The 21706-nt window shown below is 50.9% G+C and overlaps 1 protein-coding gene across 1 annotated transcript in view; it reads left to right on the top strand.

The window, feature by feature from the left end:
• Nucleotides 1-14868, top strand: part of MICAL3 (microtubule associated monooxygenase, calponin and LIM domain containing 3) — a 200503-nt gene extending 185635 nt beyond the window's left edge. The window contains 3 exon segments of the mRNA XM_027594507.2: nt 7318-7417; nt 7580-7653; nt 7750-14868. Of these exon segments, the coding sequence (XP_027450308.2) occupies nt 7318-7417; nt 7580-7653; nt 7750-7934 (359 nt within the window). The 3' untranslated portion in view covers nt 7935-14868.
• The last annotated feature ends 6838 nt before the right edge of the window (nt 14869-21706 follow it).

Raw genomic sequence — 21706 nt, 5'->3', positions numbered from 1 at the left:
TTTCTGAACATTATTAGCCTTGCTCTGTTTTTGCTTAGGAACTTGAAATTCTTGAGATTTCAAATCCAGCATTCTAACGTACGTGTGTGTGCGCGTGCACATGCCCGCGCACGTGTATGTATTGAATCTCCATTCTTCCATGCTTTTTTCCTTTTCCTTGTTGGGGGGGCTTCATTTATTCCCCAGTCTAGAGATTCATTCTGCACTGAGTTTTTAATAACACAAGGCACACCTTAGCCCTAAAGTATGTAGACTGGGCCTGCTAGACCAGAAACCTTCCACCCTATCATGATGCCTGCTTATCACTCAGCAGCATTGCAAACCAGCCACCTTGATTGCCCCTGTGTTTGGGATTGGGCACCTCAGCCTTGCACTGCAAAATTTGCCTGCCTCAAGTTAGGAGCATGGTATTGATACTGAGGAGTCAGAACAGGCAGCAAAACATCTGGTCAGTCTTCCCTTGCTTCAGACTACATAACCTGAACTACACAGAAAAGAAAATCAATGAAAGCCTTGTTCCTTATATCTGAATCACCAAGAAATTCTCCCAGTCCTGGGCTTGTGGCTTTCTGCGAATTTAATCTGGTAGATTGAGCTTGGACGTGAAAGGTAATGCCCCTGATGTTCCTTACGAAAAGATAAACAACATTCTGGTAGTATCTGTAAGTTTGAATTGTATAAAAAGTTACTGCTGCAATGCTAGGTCCGCTATCAGCAAATAGAGTGACATTACTGCCAAAAACAAGTATGAGAAATGAGAGTCCCCACCCAGGCAAGATGAAGGCTACACAGACTGGCCCACAGAGGCAGGCCTAGAGCTACCATAGCAGGAAAATAGAACCACAAAATATGACTGAGAAATAAGCATTCCTGCATCCTATCCCTGACACCTTGGAGCTTGTTCAGAGGTCAAAAGGAAGTGAAAAAGAATCTCTTCCTTTATGTGGGATTTTCCAAAAAAAATGTAGTTGGAAAGGAAGTAATCTAACCCAGGGCTACTTAATGGATTTTTATACATGAAACAAGCTACAGTGTATCAAAACGGAAGGTGTTGGGATGGCGGGGGCGGGGGGGGGGGCAATTTTGAGCCTATAAAAGGATGATATTTCCATGATGTTTATGAGCTGATTGTTTGGAATTCTGCCCTTTCCTATGACAATGCAGTTACAAGTGGTGGCTCGGCTTATAAAAAGCCCACTTTCCTCATGTCTCTAGTGCACAGTACTAGGCTATGACATTCTAGAACATAACCATGATTCCATGGGGAAATGCAGCATTCCAGGCTGGTACTTCTGGAATGTAGATTTCTCCCTAGGCCATCTGTCTAAACCCTCCCCCTGGTCTACTAGGCACTGGTGGTAGAGACTCTGAGCTTTAAGCATGGGGTGAGGGCTCATTTGTCCAACAGCAGGAACTGTGAGCCTGTGTAGTGGGAAAAGATAAGTACCTGGGATGAGGCAGATGCCCACAGCTTTTTCTCAGCTTCAGACCAGACCTGAACATCCCCTTTATTTTTGTCCTGGAATCCTTGAGACTGGCCACCAACTTGCTCCCAGACCAGCCCTGGGCCACATGAGAGGCAGGGCTTAGAGTGAGGTGTCCAGGCAGGTCAGGGCCAAGTGATAGTGTGGGGAACACCCCCAACCTAGGATTCAGGTCCTAGCTTCACCCTGTGCCCAGCAAGGTCACTTATCCTCTCTGGGCCTCTGCAGGATAATGGAAGGGAGGGCTCATGCTGCCACCTACCCAGGCCTGGCCTTCTGAGTAGGGTCTGCCTGTGACTCCTCTTCTCCCAGCTGCTTCCAGGAGCTACCATTTGTTAGATTTGCCTCAAGCCTTTGTGGGCCCTTTCAAGAGGGTGGACAAACTCTTAGTTCAGAATGGGAGAGGAAGATGTGGGCTTTACTCAGGCTGTGCCACATGTAACTGCTTGGAGCCTCAGAGCCCTCATTTGAAAACAGAGCTGGTATGCCTGACCAGGTAGCCACTGGGGAGCAGGGTAAGGCTCAGATGAAATAACATCTGTGAGAATGTTTTGAAATGAAAGCACAACTCATGCTTATTACATGCAGCACACTGAATCTGATGTACTGCTTTTCAAAGTTCAGTGGCCCATCTCAGCTGCCCCATGTCAAGATGAGTGGGCTAGAGAACAACCGACGGCAGTCACTTTGCAAAAGGAAGTGCTTCGGCAGAGGAAGATGCTCAGTTTGCTGCCAGGGTAGAAGGTGGGGCAGGTGAGCTTGCAGCTTCTTGAAGGCAGAGAGAGCAGTCTGGAATGAGAGTGTTGACCTGCTGGTGAGAAGCCTCCAACCAGGACCAAACTCTGGGTTTGCTTAGACGTGCTGACTGAAGTCCAGGGGACACAGGGAGAGTTGGATAAGTGATCACTGTGGTGCCCCTTGCAAAGACACAGAAACCTATCACCCTGGCATTTTAAAGTAATCATAATAAAAGTTGTAAAGACTTGTATGTGCCATAAACTTGACGACATCTTTGCTCTTAGAACTAGTGGAGCAAATCATCTATTTCTCACATCTCCAAAAAAGGCAAAGAAATTACACTTGAAATCAGCACCTCTGTGCTTCCCTTGCGTGCTCATTTCAGATTCAAGTCCGGGTGGAACTCCCCTCATTTAACTGATTTTTTTCCCCTTGGTTTCTTATTTTTAAAACAATATTGGCTGTTTTTTCTGATTATAAAAGTAGCATACACTGCTACTTAGATTTTGGAGCACGAAGGAAAGTCTGGAGAAGAGAGTCATAACCATGCATTCTGTCTGCTCAGCCCAGCTCCTCTCAGAGGCGTGGCCCATTCCCATTCTGCCTTCTGTCTGTTACTACGACAATGCCTTCTCTTTTTTTTTTTACACTTTTTCTAACACCTGCTTTCCCTGATATCCCCTTTACTGATTTCATTTTCTAATTTCTGTTCTGAATATCCTGTTATCTCATATTGTCTTCTGTATTGGAAAGGGTGTATAAGGATGTAGTCTACGTAAAAGGAGCTAAAAGTTAAATTTTGTGATATCCAGAAAGTAGAAACACATTTTTAAACATACGTGCAAGTACATGGGCTCAGCTGTATTGGTTGTGTATCATGTCACTATCCCTTGCTAATGACTATGGACACCGTTCCACTCTGCACCAGTCTGTTTCTGTAACATCAGTACCAAGAAGCAGCAGAGATTGTTCGTTGATATCGTGTTATTTATCCAGGTGTGCTGATCACCAACATAGAGTCTACACTTTGAAACAAGGAAGGTTGAATGTGGATCAGCTCTAAGCAGAGAAAGGAGCCCTTCTCCCTTCCCCCAGCACATCACCTAGTCACAGTCACATCTGTTTAGAACCCTGGATGTAATCAACATTACACACATACACACATGCACACCCACAAAGAAGTCTCTGGCTTTAGTTTTAAAGTTTTACCCGATACCAGATTCACTGTGCACAAAGCACTATGATGAACACCGAAGGGTTAAAAGAAAGGGAAAATGTGGTACCTGCGTTTGCAAAGCAGAAGGGCCCCTCGACCAGTAGCTTGTCTATTGGGCCATCCTGTTACTAAAACAGAGCTATTTCTTAAACCCTGTTCCAATCCTAAAACTGCCCCTGCTCCCTACAGTCCTGAGGCCATTTCTCTGAGCCTGTGTCTCCTGTGTGTGCCCCAGTAGTTCTGTGATGGTCCCTTGCTAGGCTCCTCTCCCTTTCCCTGAATAACCGTCAGGTCTCCCTGAGTCCTAGACATGTCTCTCTGCGCCCTGTCTTCTCTCGGTTGCCCCGTCCATGACTCTTACCAGCATTGTTACTGTGAGTTTTCAATATGTCCCTGTCAGCTCACCCCTTTTGGTCTTCCAGTTCAAAGTGGGACAGCCTTCCCCCAGCTGTGCCATTGGAGCACTCACCAGAGATGGACGGGCAGAAGAAAAGGGGGTGGTTGGCTCTCCCTGGTACATGGAGGGGATATGATATGGACTGGGGGAAGTCGCCTCTGTGTGGATATGTTTCACTCAATTTGTCCTGGCTCAGAATTCAAAGCACTGTAGAGTACCCTGGAAGCCCATCCCCAGAGGAGGCACTGCCTCCATAGACTCAGAGCTGCTTTCTGTGGGCATGTGGTAATCTAGTGGTTGCAGACCCCTCTGCACCCCTTAGGCTTATCCAGGGCTAGTTGTATGTGGAGCGCATGCATCTGTGGTGACATATTAGAATATTTCACATGGGTTTGGTTGGTGACCTGAGGTTATCACCTGCAAACCTAGGAGCAGTATTGGGCACATATTTAATCATGGACTGCTCCACAGAGGTAGGCAGACCAATCCCAGGGGCTTTGGGCATTTTTGAGGAGGAGACCCAACACCCAAAACCCAAAGGCCACCATATGATGATATCCAGATGTCACCACCTTCGCAGTAAGGAACAGAGGAAGAAGGAACAGCCCACTCACCCCAGAGCTGCCCGCCATCACCAGGGAACATGTGCATTCCTTTTTTAAGCCGCACGCCCAATGCCTGGGTCTGCTCTTGTTCAGTTTCCATGCTGAAAAAAGGACTTAATTCATTTGTAGACTTTGTTTCCCTTGTTTCTGCTTTTCCATTTCTTGTATTTTTTTTCTTTTCCTCCTGTTGTTCCTTTCTCACTTCTTATGCTTTTTGTCCTCTGCTTGTTTTTTATTTCACCTTCTCCCTGTCCCTCTCCGATTCCAAACTCCTCCTCCTCCTCCTTTTGTCTTTCTTCGTCTCCTCCTCCTCCTTCTCCTTGTTTGGTCCTTTTTGAAGTTGAGCCCAGTGGCGGGACTCCACGGCGTAGACCTCTCTCCTTCTGCCCTTGCTGTGTCCAGGAAGGTAACGTAACCCCCCAACCTCATCCCCACTGCCTCTCAGGGGTTGTAGCAACACTAGTCAAACAGGGACCCAAAACCCAGCTATTTCTCTCTTTTTCTCTGACACTCGATAGCCTTGTTACAAAATTCCATGAGTATGTGGCAGTTTCTTACAAGGTACAGTATCCCTTTGACTATCTCGGGGAGGACTGGGGTACAGAGGGAAACCAGAGAGCCTCCAGGTACAGGCCTTTCAGGCTACAGCTGAGCATCCCATGACATTGTGCCGCCACCATTCATGGTGGGACTTTCCAGACTCAGATCGAGCAGATAGAGGGGGCACACAGGTGAGGAACCGCCTACCTGTGTGGCAGAGATTTATATTGGTGGAGTCGAGGAATACTGTCCTTACAAAGACTGGTCTACACAAATGCCCCCAAGTTCTTTTCCAAAAAAAAAAACAAAAAACCCACTAAATGCAAACTTCTCTACCCTGTGTCTTGCTGAGTGTGTGTATTTTTTTTTAAGTTTGTCTGATTTGAAGTCTGTTGTGATAAGATTGTTGTTGAAAAGGCATGTGGGAAGGGGAAAGGGGAGTGTGGTCATGACTAACCCTTGCTAACCTCTTACCTCTGCTCTTCATGGCGCTCACATTTGACTTTCACCCACCCCGCAATATACCTTTGCTCATCGGCTATGAACAGTCTCTACCATAGCTCATGAGCAGTGTTCAGATGTATCCCAGTGGAATTTTTGTCCTTGCTCATGGAGAGGCGGGAAGGAGGGAGAGACTTCCCAGTGCATTCCCAGCTTGCTGCACTGGACAGCTTGCATGCCTCAGGGCTCCATCTTCCATGCCACGTGGGCACACTGTGCAGAGATGCTCAGAAAGGAATGCATGGAACTGAGCTGTGGGCTGCTCTAAAAGCCAAAGGACCAAGTCTATTGGGTCGGGTAAGGAGAGCTTTCGTCCCCGAACACTCCAGCCCTCCACAGAGCCAGGCTCGGCTGGTCAGGAGGGAGTTTCTGTCTTGCAGAATAGGACTCAGGGATAGGCCTCCACCTTGGGAGCACAGCCGCACATGCACCCAGGCACCATGCATACACTAACCCCCGCTTGTGTGAGTGCTATTCATTTCTGCCTCTCCAGAGTGTGGCCCCGTTGAAAGACTAACTGGCTTGGGCCTCCTGCGTGTCAAGCAAACAACGCAGCAGAGAGTTGTCTTTGAACAGTGTGCAAGGAAGTCAGGTGGGAAGAATGTAGGAAACAGTGAGTAAGGAGCTTGACAGAGGAGCGTGTTGTCCCACCTGAGGGTATATTCCATATGTTTCTGGGTCTGGTCTTTACCAGGATAGGACATCCAGCCAAGTGAGTCATAAAATGGAAGGCACTTTGAAAGATCTCCCAATCTAATGCCTCTTAACCTGGGGCCCACGGGTGAACTTCAGGGGGCCCAGGAACACCCTGAAGTTCTATATAAAATTGGTGGATGTGTAGACATGTATTTTTCTAGGAAGAGTATCCCTAGATTTCCTGAGTTTCTCAGAATGGTTTGGAATCCAAAAATATTGAAGACCACTGACAGAGTCTGTCTTTTGCTTTAGGCAGGACCACACTATTGCCATGAGCTTCTTTGTGCTCCAAGGGAAAAGAGTTTGTTCTCTCCTTGGGTGGTCTGATTTCTCGGAAAGTTCTTCCTTCTGTTCTCCTGCCACAGTTAAGCCCAGCAGGGTCCAGCTTCCCCGGATGGATATTTAGTTATCAGCCCCAGAATCTGCTGCTGGGGTTAGGTCAGAGCAGAGGGCACTGCCTTATTTAATAGTGTCTAGGGTCTGCTGGTGTTCTCTCTGCCCTTGGTGAGGAGCCTGACAGCCATCCTGGGAGGTACTGCATGTACCAGGCAGGATTCGTTGGGAGAGTGTTTGTCAGGAAGCCTGATAAGGCCACAGTTTGAGAAAAGCCATCTCCCTGACCAGGAGCTGAAGAGATGGGGACGCATCAGTACAGTGGCCCAGACAGGGGCAGCAGCCCAGGAAAGAGCTGGGCCAGTGAGGGTAACGTCAAAGGGGGTAAGTGCAGTTTATAAATTTGCATTTGCCTGGTTCACGAGACTGGTTTTCTTAAAGCAGACCTAGTACCTAGCAAGTACCAAATAGATATGAAATGAGTGGAAAAAAAGGGAAAAAGGAGGGCAAAGCACTTCAGACCTACCAAGAGCAATCCATTGAGCAGGAGGGGTCCAAACAGGCTGTGACCAGGTTACCGAGGGGGTGCGGGTTGGGCCTGGGAAGGACAGGTGGAGAGTGCAGACTCAGGCTCTGGGGCATGGTGCCCCCTTCCATGGCTGTTAGGCAAACTTTGGACCTGGCTTGGGAGTGTTCCGGCAGCATCCTGCTCGGCTCTCTTTGCACATTTGCCCTTGTGTGAGACTCCTGCCGGCCGGGGTAGACAGCAGACACTTGCTGTGCCTGACGCACCCTCTCTCTTGGCAGGCATGGGCAAGAAAGATGACCCCAAGCTGATGCAGGAGTGGTTCAAGTTGGTGCAAGAGAAAAATGCCATGGTGCGCTACGAGTCGGAGCTGATGATTTTGTGAGTGGCCTTTGGTTGGGGACCCAGCTAAGGGGGGCTGTCAAGCTCAGCACCTGTCACAGCAGGAGCACAGCTGCTTCCTAATTTAGGGGAATGAGGAAATATGGCCCCCTGAGTCACCGTGCTTGTCTCCCTCTCTCACCCCCCCGCCCCCAATCCCAGTGCCCGGGAGCTGGAACTGGAAGACCGGCAGAGCCGACTACAGCAGGAACTTCGGGAGCGGATGGCGGTGGAAGGTAAGGGGGAACAGGGCTGGAGGGCACCCGGGAAAGCTGGGTGTGGGCCTGCTGCCTCCTGGCCCTATAGACCTAATGTCTTCGGCCACTGCCCAGATCACCTGAAAACTGAGGAGGAGTTGTCAGAGGAGAAGAAGATCTTGAACGAGATGCTGGAGGTGGTGGAGCAGAGAGACGCCCTCGTGGCCCTGCTTGAGGAGCAGCGACTCCGGGAAAAAGAAGAAGACAAGGACCTGGAGGCTGTCATGCTATCCAAGGGCTTCAGCCTGAACTGGTCCTGAGCTCTACCTGTGCTCCGGCTGGCTGGTCTGTGGCATCCACCTGACCCAGGCTGGGTTCTCCGAAACCACCCGGATGAAAGATCTCAGAAGGCCCGGCATCTCCTGGGAGTTGACACGCAAATGCCTATGTGCCTCTTGAAAAGTGGGTCAAGTGTTTGTGCTCTGGGGAACCCCAGGTGAAGATGATTATCTGAGGTGGCTCATCCTCCTTGGAAGAGGCCCACCCAGACTTCCTGCTCCAGAGAGAGAGGAATACGGAGCATTTGACATGTGATATGGGAAAAAAGAAAACCCGCTCGCTCCCCGAGGACACGCGGTGGCTGGAGCTCCTCCTTCCACAAGAGGAGACAAGAGAAGGAAGCTGCCCCCTCTCCGTCAAAACCACAACCACCAGAGTGCACCTTCACGGAGTGGAAGGGGCAGCGATCTTCTTCATGCTTCCTGAAGCACCACCAAAGAAACGAAGAAGACACCCCGGGGGGGCAAGATGTGACTCAAGTCCCGGGAGAGGGGCAGTGGCCAGCAGGTCAGCGCCTGCCCCAGTATCGCAGGGAAGCTGGAGATGGGCTGGCTCCCGAATTCACGATGCAAGTAAGGAGGACCCAGGAGGGGTCTACTCCCTGGCCCCCTGCACCGCACACTGGACCCCTCGTGGCCAAATGACCCAGGCCTCCCTCTGGCTGTGACCCAAGGCCTGAGGGTTGCTGCATTCTGCTTTGAATTCACAACAGTTTTGACACTGGAAAATACTGACTTTGGGGGACAGGATGAGGCCCTACATTTCTAGCCCCCAGTTGACAGACAGGCGTTGTTACTGTTCAGCGCTTCACGTCGGGGTGGGAGATTATCTTTTTCCCTGACCTTTTTCCTGTGTTTGCACATTGAGATGAAGCTGTCAGCCTAGCAAGACGCTCAGCCGCTTCAGACCCTTTTTGTCAATTAACTTATTTTTTTAATACTTGAAAAGAAGTAACTTCATTTTTATATCTTTACTAGAGACACTGATCACTTGGCACCTGGTGTAGGAGTGACAGGGGTGTCTGCCGTGTCCTCCGACACGGTCCCATCCCAAACTGACTGAACGCTGTTCCAGCCATCTATTTATTAGCCTTCTTCAGAGTGTTGCTGACCCACTTGGCCTCAGGGAGCAGCCGAGAACCCCGCGTGGGTTCTTGGTCCTAGCTCTCCTGTGCCCTCCTGTACTTGGTGGCCGGCCCCTCCTCCTTCACCCGGCCTGCCCTCACTGTGGTACCAAACTTTGTGTCTGCACCATTCATTTGTCAGGGGTACATTTCAGCACTGTTTGAGGCCAGGCCAAAGGGCCCAGATGCCACTCGCCTCTCCCCGTTGAACCCTGGCTCTGCAGAACCCATTTATTTTCTCCATTTTGGTGCCAGGGTTTCACCTCCCCACAGCACATTTATTATTAAAGGTAAGCCCTTTTCCATCCTGGCATTGTAGGCTGGGACCTTGTAATCCCTCTGGCTGATGAGAATTCCCTCAGCCCAGCCTCAGATCCAACCCGATAGAGATGCAAGTATTGTAATTTAGGTTGGTCTCTCACAGTTAACTCTACCCCGAACCTCCTCTGCACCCCGATTTTCATGGAAGGGCACGGGATAATGAGTACCATGTAACTGGCTCCTTGAGCCAAACTGCTCATTTCTCACAGTTCAACCAGAGACTGGCATTGTACAGCTCATAGAGCCACAGTCGGGGAAAATGTGATGGGGCATCCACAGAACTGACACACGGTCAGCCCAGGGAGGATTCCTGTCCGAGCCAGGCCGATCCGGAAGGGCCCTCCAGCAGACTGGTGAAGAGGGGCCAGGGTAGGGCGAGCAGAGGCCTGGCAGCTCCTCAGAGTAGCCTAGATCAGGTGTCTGTGACGACCTTGGGACTTCCGTGGGGAGCCCCGCCAATGCCTCAGCTTGAAGCTTCATTCCTAGTACAAAGGAACAGGGAACCTGTCTTGCTCTTCACTTTGTCCAGAAGCTGCCGTCTGTCTCCTGTGGAAGCGCAGAAGGTGTGCTGCTAGCAACCATTGCAGCTCCGACTCCTTCACTTCCTGTTCTCGGATGAGGCGGAGTGTCTGTGTTTATGCGCTTTCTTAAAAAGGCGAGAGGAGGGTGTTCTGGATACCCTCTTTAAACCTCACCCTTCCAGTAAAATTGGACTTGAGACAGGCCCCTCATCGCCTGTGTGGCCTTGTCCCTGACCCTCTTTGCCCCTCGAATGCTGCTGTAGCCAGCCCAGCCCCAGGAGAGCCGCCTCCATCCCTCGTGGCTCCTGTGAACCCCGGAGCAAGGCAGCTCTGTGCCAAGTGGCAGGCTCGGGACACAACCGCAGCGACACGCTGTGAGTAGCCTCATGTAGCGCGGGCGCCACACAGGACCTGTGCCCTCGTGGCCGGCCGGGCCCGGTCAGCCTTTAACACCCCTGCGTCCTTCCGAAGCACACCCTGCGGCCTGCGGTTGCTAGAAAGGGGACTGAAGACTTTGCAGAGAAGCTTCCAAAATCCACAAGCCTCCAAAACGTGCCCCGGTTCTCCACTCCCAACACTGTTAGGACTTACGGCTCTAGTAGTGCCCCTTTACTTTTAAAGCTCCCGTTTTATAACCACTAGTTTGCATTTATTTTAGTACCCTGGTGACAGGCTGCATGAAATGTTTTCCAACTCTGGAAATGCATACAGCTCCAGGCAACTGTTCTTCCCGAGATTTAAGTCCCCTTGAAGGCAGGGGACACAGGAAATGAAATGCCAGAGCTTGAGTGAGCCCAAACACAAGGCCCACACAGTAGGCAACCAGTTCTGCATCACCAGAGGGAGGTAGCAGACACCTCCACTCCTGAGTCTGAGGGACTCCGTGTGGGGTTCTTACCCTGCTCAGGTGATATCTTTGGGCCTTTGCCCCCAGAAACCATCCTCCAGTTGCTTTTGACCAGCAATGATAGACTGTTCTTTATCCTCTGAAAAGAGAAGAAAGCTTTCAGTGGGGCAGGAGGTAGAGTTCAAAGAAAAACAGTTGTAAGGCGGTAATAACTGAGCTGCAAAGGGGAATGGGCCACTTTATGCGCAATAAAAGTTTTTCACAGAAATACAGAGTGTATTTCTTAAGTCATTTTACCAAACTTGGCAGCGAGCCAGGATGCATTTCCACGTTCCAGCACCTGCCCTTTTCAGGTACGTGGTGTCCATGCAAGTCATTTAGATGCCTGGCGCATGTGTGGGTGTGTGTCCAAGCTTGTTTAAAGAACACAACTTCATCTTACCCAGGCTGAGCCATCAACTGCTATCATTTGAGAAAATGCCTGAAACAACTTAGTGTGATAGACACTGTTCTTCAAAACCAGGCCCCAGTACCGTCTTGAAGAGAAGAAGCACGTTCTGTGAAGTGAGATTCTTCAAGTTGGAGTGGTCCCATGCTCCTGGCAGCCTTCCTTGCCAGCCCTGCGTCCGTGCCAGCCCGGCCTCTGTCCTTTGACACAGCTGAGCAGGGAGCCCAGTGGCATGGGGTCTACAGCCTCCAGGCCTAAATCTTTCAGATGTGTCAGGGTCCACAAGTACGTTCAGCATAGGGTCTTGGAGAGATGATATCACCCTTCTTTGGACTGGAATCATCCCCAGGAGATCGAAGGGAACAATCCTGGCCAACTCTTCTCTCTGCTACAGGAAGCCTCTTGGGTTTGTCTCCAAATGGAGATACATTCCAGCTCTTTTCCCCTCCCTTGGTGTGATGACTTTGTCATCACCCACAGAGCTAACCGCAAAGGCACATGTCTCCCTCCGGCCCAGTAACGGCTGCAGGGAGAGAAAAAATGGCACTAGATGGGTGGAGGGGAGTGTTGGCCAGCCTAGAGGTCTCTGCCATGGAAGCTGGTTCCCAGAACCTCTCAGCCTTATTGCCCGCTATCCCAGAAAGAAGAAAGGGGCCTCTCTGACACCGACATGGACATCTCAGGCAGAAAAAATATAACTAGCTCGAGTGAACTTTCTGTGGCCATGGTGCATGCCTGCTGGGGAAGACTGGAGTTTGGTAGTCGCCACCTCTGCCGATCTCAGTCACCTTTTGTTCCTCAGAGGGGCTGGCTTTGATTAGAGGCGGAAGCAGGCAGGATTTGGCTGCGGTTCACAGCAGCCCCAGGTGGCCAGAAATGACTGCTGCTTTTAGGCTGGTAACCAGAAAGGAAGACTGCCCAGGCCCCCATGTAAGTGCCACCTCAGAAGCACATACCCTCATTCCTTCCAAGAAACTACCATGTCTTACGGCTCTGAAATCCCTCCTGAACCCTGAGTCTTCCTGGTCCCTTCTTAGGAATCAGAGTGAAAAATGGCAAACGGAGAGAATGTGCCATTTTATTTTATGAGCTGGCCAGACTGGCCCACTTATGGAGACTCTCCCTCCTCTTGTGTTACCTGCTTGGAAGATGCCCTCCCAGCAACGCTCAGTGAAGAGGGTAAGAAGTCATCCTGTTAGGTGGGTTATGCCCCACTAAGACATCAGCCCAGGGGCCAGAGCTGCACCTCGTACACTAAACCAAGGAGCCTGTTAGGCTAGGTGCCCAGGGTCACAAAGCCCTTTCACGGACACTCCCGGACGGACCACCTGTCGCTGCTGAACTTCACCGCATAGCACTTTGTGACAGCCTCACTCCTTGTGTCCCCTTGAGGTCTTCCTGCAGGTGGGGCTTAAACAGGGAAGCCAGAGTCCTGGCTTCTATGAGTAGGCCATGTGTGCTGGCTGCCTCCGCCTGAGAAGCCAGCTGATACCAAGACAAATATGGAAGAGGGGACAGCGTCCATGATGCGTGCACACTCATGCGCGTGTGTGCATACACATAAGCACCTTCCTTTTCATGGTCAGCATGACCTTTCTCCAGAGTGGACATCTAGCTATAAAGTAGGCTGAACTGAAGCCTTTGGACCCAGGAGGGACCAGCTGTGGTGGTGGTCCAGGATCCCGGGCTAAGGCAGGATCCAAGTTGAGGATCTTGTAACAATAAACAGCCTGGTGCATGGAAGACCACAATTGTATGGAACAGTCTCCAAAGTAGGCAGATGGAGCAGTCCCCCAGATCCAGGGGAAGGGTCTTTGGAGTGCCCAGTGCAGGTGTGGGGCTGCCTCACACAACCTGGAAATGAGAAGGAGGTTGCTGGGGTCTGTGGCCATATGTGAGAGAGCGGCAAGGAAAGGGAGTTAGCATTCAGACACAAGACTCACTCCTGCCTCTTCCCTGACTTCAGAGGAAGCTGAGGCTTAGCACGTAATTGGTTGGTGCCTCCCTCCCTGTTAACCAACCCACAAGATCCATGGGAGGGCAAAACATTGAAGGGTTTGAGATTCTTAAATCGGGGCCTTTGTAGATGGACAGACATCTTTCATGATGGTAACTAATGTTGCCCTTGAAGAAACCAGAGGAGGACTGAAGGCGGTCCCAGCATCTCTAGGGGCTGGCTCCTTACTACCCAAGTTCATCTCCAATCTATCTGGTGAGCCAATGGAGTTGTGCATTTATTTTTAATTACTTAAAATGCTGGGCTGAATCTTCTGTTTCCTCTCAGGAACTTAACTTACTCAATCCAGATTGCTGTAGACAGGCAGTGTTCGCAGAACCTTCAGATGGGCCGCTGCTGGGTGTGTGCCTGAGGCTGGACCATGCTGAGCCCGAGTCAGCACTCAGTGCCTTACTGGGAACAAACCAGCACTCTCAACTCAAGGGGACGCCCCAGCCTTTTCCCTCCTGCCCCCTTCTACAGCCCACAGCCACCGGCCACCTCCACCTTCATCTTAAGGCAGCTCTGCCAAACCTGCTCTCCCTGCGGTGGCTCGGGGACATGTCGTGGGTCCCTGGTCCTCCAGAGTCATGATCAAGGATAAGGGATTCATCCAAGTGAAGGCTAGGGTATGTTAGTGTTCCAATGCTGATCAAGAGCCAAAACAAGGGTTCACTCACATACACCAGAGGCAAATGGCACAGCAAGCAACGGGGAAAAAATGAGTGTTTCTTGGTAGAAAGGCCCGGATGAATACCCAAGGTTTGGCACTGTGGCCGTCAGGTTGTCTCCCCAAGAGCTTGAATGCCAGGTCTTTCCTGTGGAGAAAAACACAAGAAGCACCTGACAGCCAAGAGCCCCCTTTCCCCAGCTGCATTTTATTTAACGCTTTTTAAAAATGTTTTTAAAGAATTAAGTACCATTTTTAAAATGTAACCAGGGCCAGACTTACTTGGTACCAGCCTTCATATTGGGACAGAATCCTGTTTCTGGCCCTAGTAATTAATGTTGTAAGTCTTCATCACATTGTTGTTCAAGTCACCTGTAAAAATCTGGGTGGGGAGGCAGGAGGGTCAGGTGGGGAGGGTCGTGCCTGAGGCTGGAAGATGCTTGCCTTGGGTCAGCACTTGGTGCCTTATACCAGTTTGGGAACAAACCAGCACTCAGCTTGGGGTGGGGGGGCACCCTCTTCTTTTCCCTGCTGCCTCATCTACAGCCCAGGGGATCAGAGTTGGTGGAGCCTTACCTCCTGCGGGGTGGTGACCCCAGAGTGAGTGTCTCTTCTGAGTGAATCACCCCAGCATGACCTTGGCCCCTGTTCCTGGAAGATGCAGAGACAGCCCCAGGGCCCTGCCAAGTTTTCCTACGGGAAGGTATTTGGAAGAAGCATCAAGAAAAGACAAGTCTTCTGCAATGCTGTGCCTGAGGAGCGTGGGGAGCAGGGATGCCCGCTGTGCTGACTGCGGGGGCTGATGTGGACAGGTACACTAAGTTCATGCCTGTGTGTGCTAAGAGCCCTGCCCACCCTGTTGCTGAAGTTTAGTCTTTAATGGGAAGGGACAAGGGAAACAAATAGTAACTTTTCTTCGTTTTGGTGTAGCCGAGTGCACATTTACCCTCCAGCTGTTTGCACTCCTATGGCCGACAACCAAAATAAAGTCCGTCATTTTTTTTTCTTCTGTGTGGAAGAGGATCATTTCTTCCCTCCTTCAGGTGCCAGGACCCCCTGCCTACCCAGCCTGGCCTCCGGCAGGGCTGGTATCCACAGGGGAGGGTAAGCTGTGTTGCTGCTGGTTACTCCTGGCTCCTGCACTGTCCTACCTGCCCCTGACAACTTTGTTTGGATTGAAAAAAACCCAGCTTAGAGTATTCCTGCCTCTCTTTCCCTTGATCTTACTATGTATCTTGAAAGAAAAGAGCAAACAGAAAAATTGTCTTTCTGCCCAAACTAAGGATCCCCCCCGCCCCCCAGCATCTCCTGCTTTTTCATCTCTGGGTGAGCATGGGAAGTTTCCCTGCAGCACAGCGCGGGGGGCGGGGGAGGGTGGCCGGGCTAATGGAGGAAACAGCACCTCTGCTGTTGGAGAAGGTAGTATGGGAGGGTCTTAAGGGCAATAAAAAGAGGACATGGACTGAAAACCTGAAAACCTAGCTACGTGATCAGGGATGAAAAACTAGGAACCCAATGATTTCAAGTCAGGACTGTGGTAAGGAGACGGGCATCGATGGGTTGACCCTGGAGGAGGCCTTAATCAGCAGAATGGATCGGATGGCACTGAATAGAGGGGAGGGGGCAGGCCTGCTGGCCTCTCCACGGTGGGCATCCTTGCAGCCTGGCCCCCTTGCCCACCCAGCCTGGGGAGTGCGTCTATTCTGCTCCTACCTAGTCAAGAGTTGGAGACCAGGGGCGCCTGGCTGGCTCAGTCAGTGGAGCATGCAATTCTTGATCTCAAGGTTGTAAGTTCAAGCCCCACATTGGCTGTAGGGATTACTTAAAAGCTTAAAAAAAAAAAGTTGAAGCTGGTGAAGAACTTTGTGCATAAAGCAAGTGGAAGCAACAGAACCATGTCTGCCCCCTTAGGCCTTCTACCCCAAACTCCATACTTCCTTCTCCCTGGAGAGGAATTCTCCAAGGACCCTGGGGGAGAACAGAGACACAACCACTCTCTGTGGATCGGGCCATGATAGCAGGAGCTAGGGACAGCTACCTGCTTCTGTCCAGGGGGCTGGTGGCTGAGAAGGATGCTGACAAGCCCTCCTCCAGCTGAGGTGGGACTGTGCCCTTGGCCCTGGCAGCTGAGGAGTGCTTAAACATCAACAGATGTGTTTGGGCCTTCACGTGCCTAGGAACTGACCTTGGCTTTGAGAGCCAAGCACGGAGTTCAGCCGGGGACAGGGGCCACTGCTGTTTTCACCACACAGCGAACAGTGTCTGCAGCGCCCCCTCTGGGCAGCGCTATGGATCTGCTTGGTCCCATGGATTTGGAGAGGTCTGCTGTTGAAAACATTGCCCATCCTTTTTTCCCCCCAAGCCAACAGAGTGGTCTCCCCTGCCCCCTCCCTTTTCCCTTACGCTCCTCTAAAGATGATCCCGAGTCTTATCCCCTCCTTTTCTCCCCCACCTCCAACCTGGAGAAAGTTCTTGATTGGAGGCCACTTGGCTGCGTGAAACGAGCACTGGACCCAGGAGTCTGTTCTGGCGTCTGGCCCACAGCGTGGCCACTACTTGGCTGGCTGATCTTGGACGTGGCTCCCGAACCTGTTTTCTACCCTTGAAACGAGAAAGTCACCTTCACTCTCTGCCCCGTAAAGTGGTTGTGGGGCAGCAAAGAGATCAGAGATGCTGAGTGCTCTGCGTTTTGTGGGCCCTATGCCTGTCCCTCTGTGGCTGCTGAGTCATAGTGGCACGCCGGCCACCAGAGCCACACGGAGGTGCTCCACTCAAGGTGGAACCCGGGCCACTGCCCACAAGCAGATGTGCTCCCGTCCCAGGAGGTAGGGGAGCTGCTCCTGCCCTAGCACCTGTGACAGGAACCGGCAGCAGCTGCTCAAAGTCTGCTCTCCGGGAAATGAGTGACACCTGAAGCCCAGGGCAGCGTTGGCAAGAAAGGAAGTCATGGGGTTGGGTTGGATGGGGGAAAGCCAGCATAGGAATAAAGAACCAGAAACTTCATGTAATGTGAGGCAGGTGTCTCCTTGCCTTCATGATTCCAACCCAGGCTCCAGCTCTGGTGTGCATGGATCCATCGCAATGAGAGTCACAGCCCTACCCCCAAGGAACACAAAATTCCACATACAGCACTCACTCGCTCTGCCACATGGCATTCTTAACCTGTGTGTCTTTAAGCAGAATTCTGGACACTGATCTTCCCTCTTTCTCAACATCCCTCCCTCTGACAAATGGCCATGTAAAATGTTCAAGCCAGTCATGGCCAGGCCCCTACTCCACTCCGGGGCCCCCACGCCCTCCCCTTGGTTTGGCGTGATTCAGCCACCATCCAGTGAGCTAGCTTCAGGAAGGGCAGCCGCAAGGCAAAGGAGAGCGTGGGGAGCACGTGACCTGGCCTGCCCTGGCAGTTAACTAATGGAGGACCCAGCTCTTTGGCAGAGTCAGCCCACCTCCTCCAGGAAACTCCTGTCTGCCTCTTCCCCTGGAGCCCCTTCTGACCAGAGCCAGACTCTGGAAGGGGACGTTTCTGGGTTTTCTAGCCCCTTGGGCCTAGGGAGTCAACCCCCTGAAAGTTGCTCTGCTATGATTCCCTGAATGGGAGCCTCAGTGGCAGCTGTTTGTTGTTGACTCGATAGAAAGGTCCAGGGGAAAGGCTGCTAAGGTAATATTGGAAATCCCAGACTAGTTGTTTAGCCCAGTACAGGCACCGAGTCGAAGCTGGGTCAGAGCCAGCCACCCACAGCTTCCCCCAGGCCATACTGCCAACACATACCAGGTGGGGCTGAAAGAAAAAAAGTGCCTGACGTTTTCCAGCACTGACAGCTCACCTGTACAAGATCGTGGGTATGAACACGAACTTTGCCCCACAGGCCCTGGTCCTGGAGGTAGCCATTTCCCCTCTCCTCCTGCAGGAGCTGTTTGGCGTTCCTCCCTCTAGACCCTCCTGCCTTCCAAGCCTGCATGTCCTTCAAGGCCCAGAGCCTAGACTCTGTGTTGGTGGGAAAGCACTTGGATGCTTTCCTTCCCAGGCACCTGTCTACGGCTCCTGCCCTTGTATACACACATCCAGGGACAGGGGAGTTGTGCCTCCATGTAAACCACTGCTCCCTGCCGCCTGGCACTTTGCTTCCGCTCCCCCCACCGGGCCTCCCATGTTGGCCTGTCTTACAGCACCTTAACCCCGCTGTCTGTTCCTGCGTGTCAGCCCAGGGTCTACCAGGGATGGTAAGCCCCTGGCTGGACCCACGGTAGAGTCCTGAGTCGGGCACAGAGCAAAAGCTCTGAGCTACTTACTCACTTGGGTCTGGAAATAATAAGCCATCATGTTCTTCTCCCCTCCGTTAGTATGCCTGTTGGTTTAGAAAGCCTTGGAGGGCTCACGTGCCCCCAGCCTCTACCCCTATCAGAGAGTGGGGGGTTATGGACAACTAGCTGTGTACATGGTACTCTGTGTGGTGCCGGGGCCCCGCTCCCCTCCCACCCGAGGCCACACCTTCACCTCGTGTTCACCACTCCAAACCTCCGTTGTCAGATTCTATTCCTGAGGTGAGGGCGATGGGGGTGTCTAGATGGAAGGAGCATTGACTTCCCGGCTTCGGAGTCAGCTGGGTGCGTCACAGCTGTGGGCTTTCACGAGCACTGGGAAGAGGGAAGGAAGTGGCATTTGTGGGCTTGCGGAAACTCTGACCCTAAGATTGGCACCTCTGCAGAGGCGGGGCCTGGGGGTGCTTGTGGGAAGCGGGCACCAGAAGGAAGAGCATGAGCCCATCTGCCACCCAGAGCCCCCACCCCATGTGGACTTGTCTCTGGGGGAAGTCAGAGGTTTTGCCTCCTGCAGTTGGAGGAGACAAGATGCCATCAAAGCAGGCACAAGAAAGGACTTAGTCCACATGTGATATGCCAGGCACCAGGGACCAAATGCAACAAGGCGGCCATGGGCACGTGCTCTCAGAGCTCAGTTAACAAGGCCCAGGGGCACTGGCCTGCCACCCTCCTTCATCCCTTCAGTTTCCCAGGGCCAGGCACCTGAGGTCTATTGAGAGCCAAGAGACACTACTGAGCACCAACCCTGCCAGGAAATGAGGGAAATGAGAAACACCTGGAGAAGAAGTTCGTTATCAAGTCCAGGTGTGTGCAGTGCAAGCCACCGAGGGACCGACCGCTAGGGAGGGGCTGTGGAGGCAGCTCAGAAGGTGACAAGGGAAGGAAGGGGATGGGGGAGCAAGCAGGCAGTCCCTCTCCTCTCCTTCCTTCCTCTTAGTGCCCCTTCAGAAACCCCAGCAATTGAGGTCCTACTCCCTGAACCACCTCCCTGCACCCCGGCCTCTGACTCCCAGTCGGGCACCCGCAACTGCACAGAGATGCTGGAGGGCCTCTGCAGGGATGCCAAGTAATAACTGCAATGGCGGCCATTTGCTGAGACCTTACTATTGTATTGTATTATTACCATAACTGAGACTCTTCCATATTTCATTTATTTAAAATGCAACTTTGAAATATGTACTATCATTTTCTTTTATGGATAGGAAATGGGAAATCAAGAAACTTGTTCTGGGGCCTCAGCTTTCTTAGAGGTAGCTGCTGGTCTCCCTGTTTGCAAGTCCAGGAATGCCAACGACTTCACGCCAGGTCTCTATGTGTTCTGAGTACTTGCCTTGCTCATTCTGACTTTATGCCTAATACATAGCTCTTCCCCTTCCTTTCCATTTGATAGGCAATAATGAGAGCACAAACACGGTACCAGTCACTGTATTTAGAGGCATTATTATCCCAATTTTATCAATGAGCCTCAGAGCAATTAGGTATCATGCTAGGGTCGCAGAGCTGGTAAGGAACAGAGCTGAAGAAACAAACTGCAAAGACTTGAGCTCTTAACCACTATGTGAAAGGCCTGCCAACCTCCCTCTGACCCTCCCTGGGCAGCCTGCCCAGACCCCTCCGTCCACATGCCCCCTCTACCATCGAAATGCCCTAACGCCTCTGGTCTGAGCCACATGCTGACTCTTCAATGCATCCGTGGGTCTTGCAGAGTTCACTGCTGTCAGTTCACTGCTGTCCCCTCTACCCCCAGCCCAGCAAAGCTGACTACTAAGCTAAGCTGATGGTCCCTTCCAACTTCCCAACTTTGCCTCTTCTCACTTTCCTCTCCCCAGAGCTCTCCTTCCTGACTCTCCATCCAAACCTATCCTCTAGGATGGCTCAGAAACTCTTTCACATTTTTACAAAGGTTAAAAACACATGGGGCGCCTGGCTGGGTCAGTGGGTGGAGCGTGCAACTCTTGTTCTTGGGGTCATGAGTTCAAGCCCCACATTGGGTGTAGACATTACTTAAAAATAAAATCTTTGGGGCACCTGGGTTGCTCAGTCAGTTGAGAAGCCAACTCTTGATTTCAGGTCAGGTCATGATCTCAGGGTTGTGAGATTGAGCCCTGCGTCGGGCCCCACACTCAGTAGGGAGTCTGCTTGAGGATTCTCCCTCTCCCTCTCTCTGCCCCTTCCCTGTGCTAGCTTACTCATTCGCTCACGCTCTCTCTCAAATAAATAAATAAATATTTTTAAAATAACAACAACAAAAAAATAAACTCTTTAAAACAAAAAAGCAGGTGCCTGGGTGGCTCAGTCAGTTAAGTGTCTGCCTTCGGCTCAGGTCATGATCTCAGGGTCCTGGGATCAAGTCCCGCACTGGGCTCCCTGCTCAGTCGGGAGTTTGCTTCTCCCTCTCCCTCTGCCTGCCATTCTCCCTGCTTGTGCTCTCTCTGTCAAATAAATAGATAAAATCTTAAAAAAAAAAAATAAAAACACATGAATAGTGAAAACAACCTTGAGAAAGAAGCATAGGGGGATTGCCTTAACTACAGTATGACTTAAAGCAAAGCCATAATAGTAAAAACCATGCAGTATGGCCCCAAAAGGAGCACTCAGAGGGACCATGGAAACTCAGATTGTGATTGATTCCCATGAATCAATAGGAGAGATGAATTGTTTTGCAAATGGTGTTTGGAAAAAAATTGGCTCACCATATAGAGAAAATGAAAACAGTCTCCTGTGTAATACTACATGTAGACTTGGGATGAATTAAAGACCAAAATTCACAAAATAAAACTGCAAATTTATAAACTAGAAAAAATGTAGAAGAAATCTTTGATCTATAGAGAAAGGACTTTTTTCCCTCAGTTTTGTTGAGATATAATTGATATATAACATTGTAGCAGTTTCAGGTGCACAACATAATGATTTGACATATGCATATATTGTGAAATGATCACCATGCTAACTTTAGTTAACATCCATCACCTCACATAGTTTCAATTTTTTTTAAAAAAGATTTTATTTGGGGCGCCTGGGTGGCTCAGTCAGTTAGGCGGCTGCCTTCGGCTCAGGTCATGATCCCAGGGTCCTGGGATCGAGTCCTGCATTAGCAGGGAGCCTGCTTCTCCCTCTGCTTGCCTCTCTGCCTACTAGTGCTTCTGTCTTTCTGTCAAATAAAAAAAAAGATTTTATTTATTTATTTGTGAGAGAGAGAGAGAAAGAGCATGAGAGGGGGGAGGGTCAGAGGGAGAAGCAGATTCCCCACTGAGCAGGGAGCCTGATGCAGGACTTGGTCCCAGGACTCCAGGATCATGACCTGAGCCAAAGGCAGACGCTTAACCAACTGAGCCACCCAGGCGCCCCTTCCCTATACTTTTTATACCCTACACTTTTTATTATCTTTTTCTCATTGAGTATTCTTGGCTCCTTTGTTAAAAATTAATTGTTCATGTATGTGTCCATTTATTTCTGGGCTCACTATTCTGTTCCATTGATGTATGTATCTGTATTTATGCAAAT

This window comes from Zalophus californianus, chromosome 9 (genome assembly GCF_009762305.2).
Source record: "Zalophus californianus isolate mZalCal1 chromosome 9, mZalCal1.pri.v2, whole genome shotgun sequence".
Taxonomy (NCBI): domain Eukaryota; kingdom Metazoa; phylum Chordata; class Mammalia; order Carnivora; family Otariidae; genus Zalophus; species Zalophus californianus.
The sequence above is the reverse complement of the archived record's forward strand: the minus strand, read 5'-3'. Positions and strand labels throughout refer to the sequence as shown.